At 36.7% G+C, this 14810-nt stretch overlaps 1 protein-coding gene across 1 annotated transcript; it reads right to left on the reverse strand.

Annotated features, from left to right (window-relative positions):
* Positions 1–508: 508 nt before the first annotated feature.
* Positions 509–11039, reverse strand: nmnat2 (nicotinamide nucleotide adenylyltransferase 2). Its single transcript, XM_079876401.1, has 11 exons — positions 10789–11039; positions 9138–9226; positions 7159–7226; positions 6915–6993; positions 6713–6830; positions 6552–6632; positions 5927–5971; positions 5402–5478; positions 3157–3258; positions 2948–3015; positions 509–2029 (listed from the first exon to the last, which is right to left on the reverse strand). The coding sequence occupies exons 1-11, from the start codon at positions 10871–10873 to the stop codon at positions 1927–1929; spliced, it is 915 nt and encodes a 304-aa protein (XP_079732527.1). The 5' UTR covers positions 10874–11039; the 3' UTR covers positions 509–1926.
* Positions 11040–14810: the final 3771 nt, after the last annotated feature.

Below are 14810 nucleotides of genomic sequence, written 5' to 3' on the forward strand. Positions count from 1 at the left end.
TCAGTGGTTGAATGCTTATCGAATAGCCACTATAAAATAAAAATATATTCATATATGACATTACGCTGACACACATATTCATGCTTTTCACCATAGACCACTAATTTAAAAAAAATGTATAATACTGAAGATCTAAAATTAAGTTCTGCAGTTTTAGCATCTTAAAAACAGAACCCTATCATCTTAAATGGTGTTTAATATGTATACAAGGAGATTTTAATAGCCTGAATCTCTATAATCAATTCAAAAGCATGAGGGCAATTAAAATACAAGAAACAAACAATATCATCAACAATATCTACTCTTGTTGATCACGAGTTTGAATGAAGGCATGACGAATGCAAGGAAGCAGTGAGGATTGTAGAGGTACAGAAGAATGCAGCATGCCAAACCGTGAAAAAATATATTATTCTGTCTACATTGAGAATACGTTCTTATTAAGTCATCTAGTGATTCCTAATACACCAGTTACTATGGTGACTGCTCAGCAAAAAATGGAAATAAAATCATGAAATTATACTGATACAAACAGTGAGGTATCAATGTGTGTTTAACAATTGTTTTTGTATATCAGAGAAGTATAATCCATTCAAAAAATGAAATGGGGGGGGGGGTATATTTCTCCTTCAATGTCTGTGATAGTGTACATATCTAACAGAATATTAGGTACAGTAAACCTAGTTAACTCTGGGTATGAGTTGGTTACACAAGGAATATTTTATAATGTTACAAACTCAGTACTGTAATACGTTTTCATATTTCTGAAGATTAACATTCTGGCTTTCAATTTCATTTATGATAGTCTCTGGTTAAAGTGATCAAAATTAAACATCATATTTTACCTACGTATTTGTTTGTGCTAAAATCATATATCATATAAAAAACAGCAATCACAGTAATATATTGAAGTCTTCATATCATAAAGCCAGAGCCTTGTGTAAACTTGCAAATCCTATCAAAATGCAATATACACATAATTCGCTGAATCTGTTATTCTTCTCATCAAATACACTTTGATTCATTTATGAAGGTGTTAGATGTGCAGTTGATTGACATTTCATGTTAGCTCAAATCATTTAAAAGATGTTCCAACAATCAAATAGAGGAGTTTTTAAAAGCGTAGAATTACTTTATGCCCTTGTCTAACATGAAAAAGCTCTCAAATGGTGTCAGTGTGGTCTCTTCACAAAACAAGCAAAAAGTTAAAGGAATCTTGGCTGAAACGAATGGTTTGATGCAGAGGCAGTGACTAAAGATCACATCTGTGGCATGTCAGGATGTAAATGTCGAGCATTTGGAGCTGTGTGAGAAGTAAATGTGCACAAAAGCAAAGTAAATGAAATTGCATTCTTTAATGTGCAACCAAATACTCCACGTATACATGAATGCACATTGAAGACAAAACATTGAGGCATAATACAGTATATGAGACAGATGTTTTCTGTACATACAGTTGATTGATGAGTAGAAAATGTTTTTAGAGATGAGATGAGTCTAAGCACAGTTAACACTGTAACCACAGACTATGGTCTACGTGGTAGTTTAAACACTCATGCGCTGAAAGAAAACCCTTAGGCATGCACCTACAAGAACAGAGAATATCAAATCAACAGCAAAGGCCGACATTATAGCAGGCAATGATTTATTTCATGAAATCAAACTCTTTTTCTGTCATAGTGGCGGCGAGGCTCTCTCCTCTTCCTCCTATTGGGCACCTAAGCCCACCCAGTCCCTTAAAGCTGATTGGTGGAGCAGATCCCTCAGGCACAGTGCTGTACATCCCAATGAGACACGAGTAAGAGGGGAGGACAGATTAATGCTCCTCTACATGGAAAAGCAGTGGTAGCACAGGAGGATTATACTCTAGATTACACACAGAGAGACAGACAGGGATGACTGACGGGTTCAGAAGTGGACTTCCCCACACTATCCAGAAGCATTGATGTAGAGCTGACTCTGCAGGATGTAGTCGATGACTGGCTGGCTCAGGTAATCCACCACGTGACCGTCACCGTGCTGAAGAGCCAGTCTGGTAAGGAGAAAGGCAGAGGGTTAAGGCCCGTTCACACTAAGGGTGCGTTTATATGACAACAATGTACTAAAATGGAAAAGTTTTTCCTTTGCATTTTTCGAGTAGCCTACGATCCCCATTAACACGGATATGCGAAACTGATTAAAAATGCAGTATTATGCATGTCAGGCCAGTAGTTGGCGATGTCACTTTGTAAATAAACACTACGCACCTATCGACTGAACACGTACTACGCATGCGCATGATGTCACTGTTTTCACAAATTCGCATTTATGTAGTTTACACGGAGAAAATAAAGGTATGGTTATCAAAAAGTTTGCGTTTCAGGCCCTTAAAAATGAACGACCAATGCATAAGAAGTATTCCTTTTTTGCTATTGAAAACTGTGAAGTGTAAACTGCCCCTAAAAATAAACATAACAATAACTATGTCACCGTCCACACCAACAGATGATATCGTTCTGAGCGGGTATGTTGTCTGCTGCTTTAAATTTATTCTTTTAAATTTAGAGCAATTTAAAACTACCAGTATATCTTTATCTTATCATAAAGGCTCATTTTCACCAAAAACGATAACTATAACGCTAAATATTTTAGCGTCCACACCTACAGACGACATATTTCTGTTAATTAAACATGTAACGTTACTACAGTTTTGTCGTCTGCCGCTTTAAATGCTCAAGCTCTTTAAAGCAGGATGGAATTTGATTGGCTGTCAAAGTTTTTATCATTCATTAGGTGGAAAAAAATCGTTCTGAAAGTGACTGCAACGATATTGTTTCTCTGTGCTGTTATCGTTATAGTTGTGTTGAGGACTCTGCTGTTCTTTTATGTATCATTATCATCCTTGGTGTAAACGGGCCTTTACGGTACAGAACGGACAGATGAATGACGCGGAGACAGCAAGAACACACACCTGCTCTTGGTGGAACTGACGACTGACATCGGGTGGTCGACCTCATCCTTTACCACGATTATATTGTCCTGTGAGAGGAAAACCAAAGCCGTTTAACAGTCACAAAACAAATATGCTCTAAATCCCCTGCTTTGACTGTGTAGTAAAACTTTTTTCACTAGTCAATGATGACAACTACCAAAGGAAAGCAAATAGCTTGGTGCTAATACCTTATGCTTTCGGAGCACAGATGAATGGTTCATTATCCTTCCTGTATCGACTCCATCTCGAGGAACCACCACTATCCCAAAATCTCCCACAATCACTTCCATCTAGAAGAATATAATAATCTGATATTTAGTTCAGTTTAACAACACATATCTCGATTTGTATTAACAATAGTTTGAATGTTAGTGCCTTGAGAATTCAAAATACTGATACTATTTACTTTCTTAATACATGTTCCAGGTCTTATAGTGTAAAATTCATCAATGCATGTTATTCTAAAACAAGTAATGTGAAGTTTTATGTTGACTTTAAATTTCTTAATCCATTACTTGCATCAACATTTAATGTTTATCATGTTATACTTATTGTTATTATTATTATTATTATTATTATACAAACATTCATATAATTTATTGGGGGAATTTTTAAGAGATTCTTTTTGTAAATTATATACGAGGTGTCCCAATTTTATACACACACACACACACACACACACACATATACACTCACCTAAAGGATTATTAGGAACACCATACTAATACTGTGTTTGACCCCCTTTCGCGTTCAGAACTGCCTTAATTCTACGTGGCATTGATTCAACAAGGTGCTGAAAGCATTCTTTAGAAATGTTGGCCCATATTGATCGGATAGCATCTTGCCGTTGATGGAGATTTGTGGGATGCACATCCAGGGCACGAAGCTCCCGTTCCACCACATCCCAAAGATGCTCTATTGGGTTGAGATCTGGTGACTGTGGGGGCCATTTTAGTACAGTGAACTCATTGTCATGTTCAAGAAACCAATTTGAAATGATTCGAGCTTTGTGACATGGTGCATTATCCTGCTGGAAGTAGCCATCAGAGGATGGGTACATGGTGGTCATAAAGGGATGGACATGGTCAGAAACAATGCTCAGGTAGGCCGTGGCATTTAAACGATGCCCAATTGGCACTAAGGGGCCTAAAGTGTGCCAAGAAAACATCCCCCACACCATTACACCTCCACCACCACAAGCCTGCACAGTGGTAACAAGGCATGATGGATCCATGTTCTCATTCTGTTTACGCCAAATTCTGACTCTACCATCTGAATGTCTCAACAGAAATCGAGACTCATCAGACCAGGCAACATTTTTCCAGTCTTCAACTGTCCAATTTTGGTGAGCTCGTGCAAATTGTAGCCTCTTTTTCCTATTTGTAGTGGAGATGAGTGGTGCCCGGTGGGGTCTTCTGCTGTTGTAGCCCATCCGCCTCAAGTTTGTGCGTGTTGTGGCTTCACAAATGCTTTGCTGCATACCTCGGTTGTAACGAGTGGTTATTTCAGTCAAAGTTGCTCTTCTATCAGCTTGAATCAGTCGGCCCATTCTCCTCTGACCTCTAGCATCAACAAGGCATTTTCGCCCACAGGACTGCCGCATACTGGATGTTTTTCCCTTTTCACACCATTCTTTGTAAACCCTAGAAATTGTTGTGTGTGAAAATCCCAGTAACTGAGCAGATTGTGAAATACTCAGACCGGCCTGTCTGGCACCAACAACCATGCCACGCTCAAAATTGCTTAAATCACCTTTCTTTCCCATTCTGACATTCAGTTTGGAGTTCAGGAGATTGTCTTGACCAGGACCACACCCCTAAATGCATTGAAGCAACTGCCATGTGATTGGTTGATTAGATAATTGCATTAATGAGAAATTGAACAGTTGTTCCTAATAATCCTTTAGGTGAGTGTATATACAGTATATATATAATTGCTAAGAACATCCAACAACGCCAGCGGTTGAAGTTACAAACTGAGAAGTTACAAAATCAGGAAAATATCATAAAAATGACACAGTGAGACATTTTTTGTTGTTGTTGAGGGCTTTAGAGTTGCTGGATATAAGGTGAGTGTTCAGGTAGGAATTAAGTTCCTTACCAAAAATGAAAAATTAGGGCTTAGATTCCGCTTTTTTTTTAGATGTGGAGCAAAATAAATAACCGGCAATATTGTGTCTACAATGTAAGTACTCCATATTATCTCCTTGCTCATTAAACTATTAAATAATAGCTATATCACAATCGCAACCGCGCCATTTGGTCTGAATATAAACAAAACTGTGACTATACCTGAGACGGCGCTTAAGCTTGTGAGTGTGATATTGCTTAATTTTAGGAGAACATACAAAATATGAGCAAGAGTAATATATTTTATATATTGTTAAACACATGTTTGTGTAAAGAAAGAAAGAAAGAAAGAATCATATCTTACATCACTTTCGTTCCACAAGCCAGGGATAGAGAAAGATTCCAGAAGATCACTGCCACAGAGGAGCAGGATACGCAACTCTGAACAAACCACAATCACAGTTTCACATCACACCATAAAAAACACAAGACACAGTAATGAGATGTTTTTCCTTCGCTGTAGGGGTAAACACAACAACTTTGATAAGATAAAAAAAAGAAACAAGTCGCATTTTCCCCATGAGGAGGAAGAATGAGGCACTACACAGCACACAGATGCCTTCTTCTCCACCACAGTATAGACAAACACCATCACTTTTAATGACTTATATTATAGAAAGATGTCTACTGTTTTGTCTATATCTCTGACGACTGTTTTTCTGTGTTTGTCTTATTTGATGTTATTTATATTTTCTTGAGGAGAAATACACAGTGATTTTTTTCCCCCTCTCCCTGGGCAAACTCTGTATTTTCTGACGATGACTCAAAGTGACAAGCAAGGACTGATTTGAAAACCAAAACCATGGCAAGGGAAATCACATTGTCTCACCAATTTCCTCGTAGCGCATTGCTGTACCAAGGTTGGCATTTTCGTCTGTTCAGAAAAACAGAAAGGCTTGTGAGGTCACAGGATGATTGATTCATTGAAAGTCACCATAGTCATGTAAAATTGTTACATATCCTGTGCGCATGAATAATTCAAAATGATTATACAGAATTATATGATTTCTGCATGAACTTAACCACAAGGCATTTTATATTTTACATTTACACAAATTGGAAGAGGTTGAAATGGTGACATTAAACTTAAATAAGTAGTGTGAGGCAGATCATTTCATTCATTAAAAAATAATGCAATAAAAAAATTAAAAACACAAAAATGAAATGACTTCTAGACTTTTTGTAATGTCTATTCAGTGTATTCTCTGTCATACTAAAGTAATGTCTTAAATCATCTTCATATTTTAGCATATGTTCAAATTCAAATATTAAAATATTAATCTGCATGTCATGTAATAAATTAATTAAATTAAATAAATTAAACTGTTCAGTGACAGTTACAGGTACATTTAATATATTTAATATTTTTATATTTATATTTGTATTATATTGCATTTATATTATGTGTATTTGTTATGTATTAAATCCTGTACATGAATATACCAACAACTTACCAACAAAGGTAAAACGATCCATGTGTGGGCGAACACAACATATTTTGCCCAGGTTTTCGCTCATCTTTCCCCAAAGCTTAACTGGAGAAAAAGAGGCATCAGTCAATCATGAAATCATGGACCTGTTCTCCAGAACACCAAACAAAGGTCACCTCACTTACTAGCCACAGACTTGTTTGCTGTGTTTTGGTAAATAGGAGATGTCCCATTTTGGGGCTGGCCAATCACTGGGGTTGTGGATGGTGTGTTCACGTTGGACAGAATGCATCCTGTGACTCTCTGCAGAGGAACATCTCAGTCTATCACTTTTAGATTGAGTACAAGTAAAAATCGTACAGCATTCAAGACAAAATTGAGACTAACCTTCATTAGGTCACGGTGATGCTCCAAAACACTGCAGGTGGTCTGCCAAGTGTCCTGGTAGCTCTCCCAAGGATCCACTCTGCAAAAGACCATTAATCCATCAAACATTTTATGTCCAATCCATTTTGAAATATGTAAGCTATTCATCATCAATGTAGCTCAAGGATGCTGAAGTACATGTAAGTGCTGCATAGCATTCTTATGAGGGTGTTGCCGGGCTCCATTTTGACTGATTGACAGTTACCTGATCCAATCAGACGACTGAACTGCCAGCTGACACATGGTGAGCCGATGTCTGCTTGAGACAAGGCCCTAGAAAAGCAGAAAAGAAACCAAAACAAGGAAGTGAGTGCTTTAGCATCCACCTATAAAGAACATTTTTGAACTTGTGAAAAACAAAGAAGGGAAACCTATTTGATCAACACAAAAGCCATTTTTCAAACATTTGCCCTTTTTTTTATAGATCAGGGTTCAAAACACAATGATTCCTAAAATTGTTTCTTTCACACGTTATGCCTCTCCCAACACAATGGGTTTAAGCTGGAATGACTGAATCCTGCTTTCTAAAGCATTTATTATTCATATTTTGATGCTAAGAGAGAAGAAAACTAGGCCAAAGTTATTTTCAATTCCAGTTGTTCAGTTCTGCTGATTCATATGATTCAGATGAAGACCTTATATGCACAAAAATAAACAGGAATCTACTTAACAAGAGACATGTGGTTTTGTTCACATTCATGAACATAAAATTTGATGTAGACAGTTTAGGGATTTACAATTGGTTAAAATTTGTCATGCAAATGCGTCCATTTTTACCAAAAGACACCTGTTTGATTTGAAAGTGACTTATATGTAAGCAGTGCTACCTTTCTTCCCTGTGAAATTTCCAGAAATTTCTTTGATGTGACCTCACTTTAATGGAATATAATAGATATAACAGTGGGAGTTTTCACTGTTTATGTGGGATTTTAAGTGAGTTAGATTTTCAGGTTACATATGGCATCAAAAGACTTTGTGAGTCTTATGAGTGATGACTGAGTCGTGAACTCGAGTACTGAACCGATTCGTTCAAAAATGCTGATTCATTCAGAAACAAAACAAGTGGCTATCTCTATGAGTGAGTCACTGAATCATTCCCTCAAACGATTTTTTTTTAAAAACACTGATTCATTCAGGAACACCATTACATGTTTTGCTCAGAACCACACAGGGGCCCTATTTTAACGATCTAAGCACATGGTCTAAAGCACACGGCGCAAGTGCACTTAGGGCGTGTCCGAAATCGAATCCACTTTTGCTAGTTTAACCATGGGAAAAATGGTCGGTGCACCCAGCGCATGGTCTAAAAGGGTTGTCCCTATTCTTTGGGGAGTAATTGATGTGTTTTGGGAGTGTAATTTCCCATTCCCTTTAAAAGCCAGTTGCGCTCGCGCCATGGCAGATTCTCCATTTACATGGCAGAATTTGCAAGCGGAACGATTGAAGTTTTTTCTAGAGAGCAAACGGATCTGCTCGTGTCCGAGGTTAAAGGGCGCAAGCAGACCATCTACGAGACAAGCCGGATTCCACCATATCTTTATGTACACAATAATAATCTTTTACATCGTAAATTTGGCTAGTTTGTGTGCTGCAGCGCTTCCCTGTGTGCGTAATAAGCAGAGTGAACGCGCGTTGTGGACCCGCCTATAGGCGCACATTACTAACGCGCTCATTAAATAACAAAAAAATATTGCACCATTGACTTTAGACCAGATTTCTGTTGCCTCAAAATAGCAATGCACCAAACAATGCGCCTGAACACACCTCGTTTTCAGACCAGCACGCCCATGGGTGCACAAATGGACGCAAATGCATTTACTATTTAAACAACGTGGCGCAAGACTTGAAAATGATAACTGCGTCGGGCTGAAACTAGCAAAAAACACTTGAGTCATGTCTAGCGCTGCATTGCACCAAGTGTATGATAGGGCCCAAGGTTTGTTTGGAGCAGCAAACAAAGCAAAAATAGACCAAGGGATGGGGAATGTGTATCTAAAAATGCAAGTTACTCAAAATCTACAATAACTTTTTGTTTACTGAACTGCAATTTCAAACACAATGATGGTCTGAATCTCAACATCGGATGTGATTATCTGAAATAAAAGAAGTAATAGCACTCTGCTCCTGTGATATTGCATAAATATGCAATACTAAACTGACTTTAAATTGAAAATATTCTCTTACCGGTTTGCCATAGGAATCGTGTACAGGTGAGATGATACCCCCAATCACAATGAATCGTCCAGTCTTGTGTAGGTACTCTCTGGCTTTTTCTGCAAACCAAAAAAGGTTACCTTATTATTTCATGGCCATCATTTGACTTCTGTGACACATGCCGTGCTATAAAGGTATACTCTTAAAAAAAAAAAGGTTCTTTATGGCATCGATAGTTGAAAAAAAATAAAACTTCTAGTTTGGAACTTCTATTTTTAAGAGTGTAGCTTGGATGAAAATGAAAGGAACTCTTTTCGAAACATAAGAAAGTGAAACAAGGTATTTTATTCAGGAATTCAGAAGCAATAAACCCATTCTTATTTTTGTACCTCAATATATGCAAAAACATGCAGTAGGGGAAGAAGGCTTCAAAATTAGGTCACGGACACAGAAGCTTTTTGCTTCCGGGGAAAACAGCAGAACTGTATTGATCAAACTGTGGTGGTGGAGGAACTCCTCATGTTGCTTATGCACTGAGAAACTCAGCTGCAGTAAATGAATTAAGGAAAGTACAAAGCTCCTAAGGTTGTTTCCCTGCCTAGTATGTTTATTGGCACACTAAAATGTGCAGACGGACAAGCCAATGGTAGAAATCTCTCTCTCGCTCTCTGTGTCTCTCTTCTTTTCCCGATTGCACTCTTAGTCAAGTTCCTGTCACATACAGTATGATGGTATAATTGTAACAAAGCTAATCTTTAACCATCATGCTCTTTTGAGATTGACTAAACTTTAATGCAAATATGTTTAAGATGTTCCTCTGACCTAATCAAACCTGTAGGCAAATATTATTGACATTTTATAATGAAATTGTAAAGTGTAAAACAATCATCCCAATATTTATTTGAAAACTTATGTCAATTACTGTCTTCTTTTAACGTAAAATGTAATGACAATAGTGATAAGTTCTCTACAATTTCAACCAATTTGGACTTTGAAAGTCAGTTTGAAACTTAAAACAAAAATCAAAACAAAAAACTAAACAAAAATCAAGTAGACTTAAAATTACTGTGAAAGTTAAATGGATGCTAACATAAAAAAAAAACATTTAAATACATAAATCAAAATCCAAATAGTCTTAAATCAACTCAATAATTTATTTCCATTTATATCAAAATCTAATTCCTTACTAATTTCCTTAAGGTTGACGCATGAAGGTATGTCTATAAAGTCTCTTAACAGGACAACATGCGAGTTTTAATGTATCATTTCATTTGATGTTAAATTTACAGTAGACTGTTACTTATCTTCCTATATAGGCGTTCTAGCATGTCAAGAATCCTTAGTTCGCAGGATAAATGATTAAGTCCACTTGTTGAAATATCATAAATCATAGATTTGTTTGCTAAACCTGCGGCTGCGCAGCCCCATCATCTGCTCTGAGAGATGATTTGATCATTCTGGGTTCTGAGGCCATCGCCCATTTCAGCACCTTCGCTTTGGACAGCGATCGACAATAAGAATTCATTACAGAAACATCTAATGATTATCGATCATCAAGCGTGAATCACAATGTATGAAATCATCACGGTCACCATAAACCCCTTTACATACTCAAACAGCATACGCTGAATTAAAAATCAGCTCGCGCATCCACTCCCTCTAGAATAGGCGAAATACTTACCGAACATATGAATGTGTCCCTTCGTGATGGGGTTGAAACTTCCACATGACAGCAAAATGACATGCGTTTTAGTGTTCTCCGTCATTGTGTTTGTGGTGATCTATCGTTTTTAAACATATGTCGCGGATTTCTAGGCCTTTTGTTTTGTTGTAAGTCCGCAGCAAGAGGCGAGGTTCATTAGGCTGCGGCAGGCGCGAGAGGCAGAGCGTCACTGATCTGTTCCTGCGCACTTAAAGGAACATGCGCGTAGTGATGCGATTCAAGGACTCTTGGTTCCGAGTCATCTGTTAAACGCTTAGCCTATGTTACCTTAACGGTTCCGATTCTTTTAGTGCGCGGTGGAATAATTATTTCGTAAAAAAAACAAAAAAAAAGCCTAGTAATAACATTAAAGAGAGAGAGAGAGAGAGAAAGAAAGAAAGAAAGAAAGAAAGAAAGAAAGAAAGAAAGAAAGAAAGAAAGAAAGAAAGAAAGAAAGAAAGAAAGAAAGAAAGAAAGAAAGAAAGAAATGTATTTCTTATTGAATGTAGCCTTCTTCGTATTGCTTTCATAAAAAATTTTTTTTATATAATTTCTTGAAAAAATTGTTTACACAGTGTTATTTTTTCAAAGACGATTAGAGCCGTTTGGACTTGCAACCCTGTTACACATATAATTTTTAGAATTGTTTATTTCTTGAAAATGACAAAATCACACAAATCAGGTTTTTTTGTTATTACAAATTTGTTATTACAGTAAAAAGTATATATATATATATATATATATATATTGTATATAATACCTTTATGATGAAAATAATAATAATAATACCAGATGATGAAAATACACTGAAAATCAAAGTAATTACTCTGAGTTAATGAAAATTTCTTGAAAATGACAAAATCACACGAATCAGGGTTTTGATTTGTTATTACAAAGTAGATTATATATATATAATACCTTTTCCAGATGATGAAAATACACTGAAAATCAAAGTAGTTACTCTGAGAGTGCAACCTACTGTAAGCCCATAAAATAAAGCTTTATTTGCAGAGGCACATAACTGGGTCAGACTCGGGCCTATATTCCAGAAATGGACATAAATGGGTGTTTCTGAACAGCCGCACTTTCCTTTTATAATATTAAAATCAATGATCCTTCCTAAATAATAATAGCAATAATGATAATTCATCAATGTCAGTGGAGTAGATTGGTATCCCCTGTGGGTAAATTGCATTTGCACCCCATGTTTATCAACACTAAAAATACATTCGAAACACGTGCAGACAAGCAATCAAGAGAGGCAAGCCGGTGTCCCTCATTAACACTGCTTGCCTCTGTCTCAGTCAAAAGCTTCAGCTGTAAGTCAGACCAGTTTGAAGTGAACAGAGCCCCACTGGATGTATCTCTCTCAGGCTTTTCGAACTAATCATAACTGGTCATCAGCAAATATTGTTCAAGATATTTGAAACTCCAGAATAATTACAGTTACTGAACCAAGCTGCTTGGATTAATCGCTTCTGCTCTCAGACCATTAGTTTCTGCTTGTATTATTCTCATCTGTAAATCACTTAGTATAATAGTGTCTGCTTCATTCAATGAATTGTAATGAACCCTATGACTGCAAATATAAACTGACTCCTGTGTGCAGCACTGAATCAAAGCCTTTGCTCTTAGTTCAACTTGTATTATGACTTATGTAGGAATAGATTCAACATTTTTCTCACATATTTAGCATTGCATGAGTGATGTGTTTATCAGCACAACGAACACGTCCTTGATGACAGGCGTTTGAATTCGAAGCACTACAGTCACAGTGTGACTCATCAAGAGCACAACGAGCTCTCTAACGCTCTCAAACATGTTTCAAATGGGGAAAACAGCTCAGTTTAACAAATCATTATATTTGAGAAGTTATGCAGGATTTTTGTTTGTTTCCCACCATGTACAGGTGCTGGTCATAAAATTAGAATATCATCAAAAAGTTGATTTATTTCCAGAATTCAACTTAACAGGTGAAACTAATATATTCATGCAAAGTGAGATATTTCAAGCCTTTATTTGTTATAATTTTGATGATTATGGCTTACAGCTTATGAAACCCACGAAATCAAAATCTCAGAAAATTAGAATATTACATGAAATCACACAGTAATTACACAGTGATACCATGGTCACTGAACCAGGTTTTGGTTCTTTTGGCAGTGTGGGCAGGTGCAAATCCTGCTGGAAAATGAAGTCAGCATCTACATAAAGCTTGTCTGCTGAAGGAAGCATGAAGTGCGCTGAAAATGTCCTGGTAGACGGCTGTGTTGAGTGGACAGCACAGTGGACCAACACCAGCCGATGACATGGCTCCCCAAACCAACACAGACTGTGGAAACTTCACACTGGACTTCAAGCATCTTGGATTGTGTGCCTCTCCATTCTTCCTCCAGACTCTGGGACCTTGGTTTCCAAATGAGATGCAAAATTTGCTCTCATCAGAAAAGAGGACTTTGGTCCACTGTGCTTTATTAAATCCAGAGTCAACGCAGCCGTCTACCAGGACATTTCCAGAGCACTTCATGCTTCCTTCAGCAGACAAGCTTTATGGAGATGCTTCCTTCATTTTCCAGCAGGATTTGCACCTGCCCACACTGCCAAAATAACCAAAACCTGGTTCAATGACCATGGTATCACTGTGTAATTACTGTGTGATTTCATGTAATATTCAAATTTTCTGGGATTTTGATTTTGTGGGTTTCATAAGCTGTAAGCCATAATCATCAAAATTATAACAAATAAAGGCTTGAAATATCTCACTTTGCATGTAATGAGTCTATATAATATATTAGCTTCACCTGTTAAGTTGAATTCTTGAAATAAAGCAACTTTTTGATGATATTCTAATTTTATGACCAGCACCTGTATAATCCTCCTCAACACAAAACTCTCAGAATTATTAAAGTCACCATAAAATAAAAACTGATCAACATATTTTTGTGGAATATTGCAGTGTTTATCATAAATGTTTTATCTGTGCACATCATTATATTTAAAAAAAATATAATGATTTTCTTTCTTTCTCTCTTTCATGTTATTACTAGGCTTTTTTTAGTGAAATAATTATTCCACCCTGCCCTCATAAACTTCAACAATCAAAATAACTTCCCCTCCCTCTACAGCGACACCTCTTCTCTGCAGACAATTATTGGACAACCTGTTACTCACATGAGATTGCAGCAATAGCAAACCACAATGATCCAACGATCCAATCAGTTCTCAATGGACAAAATCAAGTCCCGCTCAACATTTTGTCTTGTTCGAGAAGCTGTTTCATTCTCATATATCCATCACAAAAGGGAAGAAAAGACTATTGCAACTTGTGTTTCATTTTGAAAAAATTTGTTTTTCAACCCACTTTTCAACTGTTTATCTACGTATTCAACACACTAAGAGGCTGATGAGTTGAATCAGGTGTGTGAGTAAATGAGACATCTAAAACATTTTGGTCCCCATGCAGGCAATTGAGAAACACTGCTTTAAAACATTACACGTTTATTTTTTATAGTGATTACTCAAAACATATTTGGATGTTTTCTTTTTATTAAAGAACAAGTTACAGTCGTCTTAAGAGGAATCATAGCCACTGTTACAGTGGAGAGCAAAACAATTACCTGGAAAAGACAATAATGAAAATACTAGTAAATAAAGTAAATACAAATCCACAAATAAATAAATCAACATAAAATAATTAATATAGCTTATAGGTAAATTAAAAAAGTAGCCTACAAAGCACCTAATTATTGAATGTTTGTTTAAACTCAGCATGAATGTGTAGTTATATGTATTGTTTTCAGTGTAGCACAGAACTGCCCATGTCTGAAACATGCAAAGTCAAACTGTAGGCCACGTAAACCCTCAGCTCAGTCTTGAGAAGTATTTGGCCTTGTCATGCTGCAGTCTGTATAAAGACAAACTATAGCTTGCTTTTTTTGTTTTGTTCTCTTCTATTAGCTAATATTTTCATAGTTATCTAAGTATTTGATTTGCTATGATTG

Source organism: Squalius cephalus (genome assembly GCF_949319135.1).
Source record: "Squalius cephalus genome assembly, chromosome: 7".
NCBI lineage: Eukaryota > Metazoa > Chordata > Actinopteri > Cypriniformes > Leuciscidae > Squalius > Squalius cephalus.

Coding starts and splice junctions, on each gene's coding strand:
- nmnat2 (XM_079876401.1), bottom strand. CDS start 10,873: ATGACGGAGAACACTAAAACGCATGTCATTTTGCTGTCATGTGGAAGT. Junction 3,016..3,156: donor CTGTGCTCCGAAAGCATAAG/GTATTAGCACCA, acceptor TTCCTCTCACAG/GACAATATAATCGTGGTAAA. Junction 2,030..2,947: donor GTCAGTTCCACCAAGAGCAG/GTGTGTGTTCTT, acceptor TCTCCTTACCAG/ACTGGCTCTTCAGCACGGTG.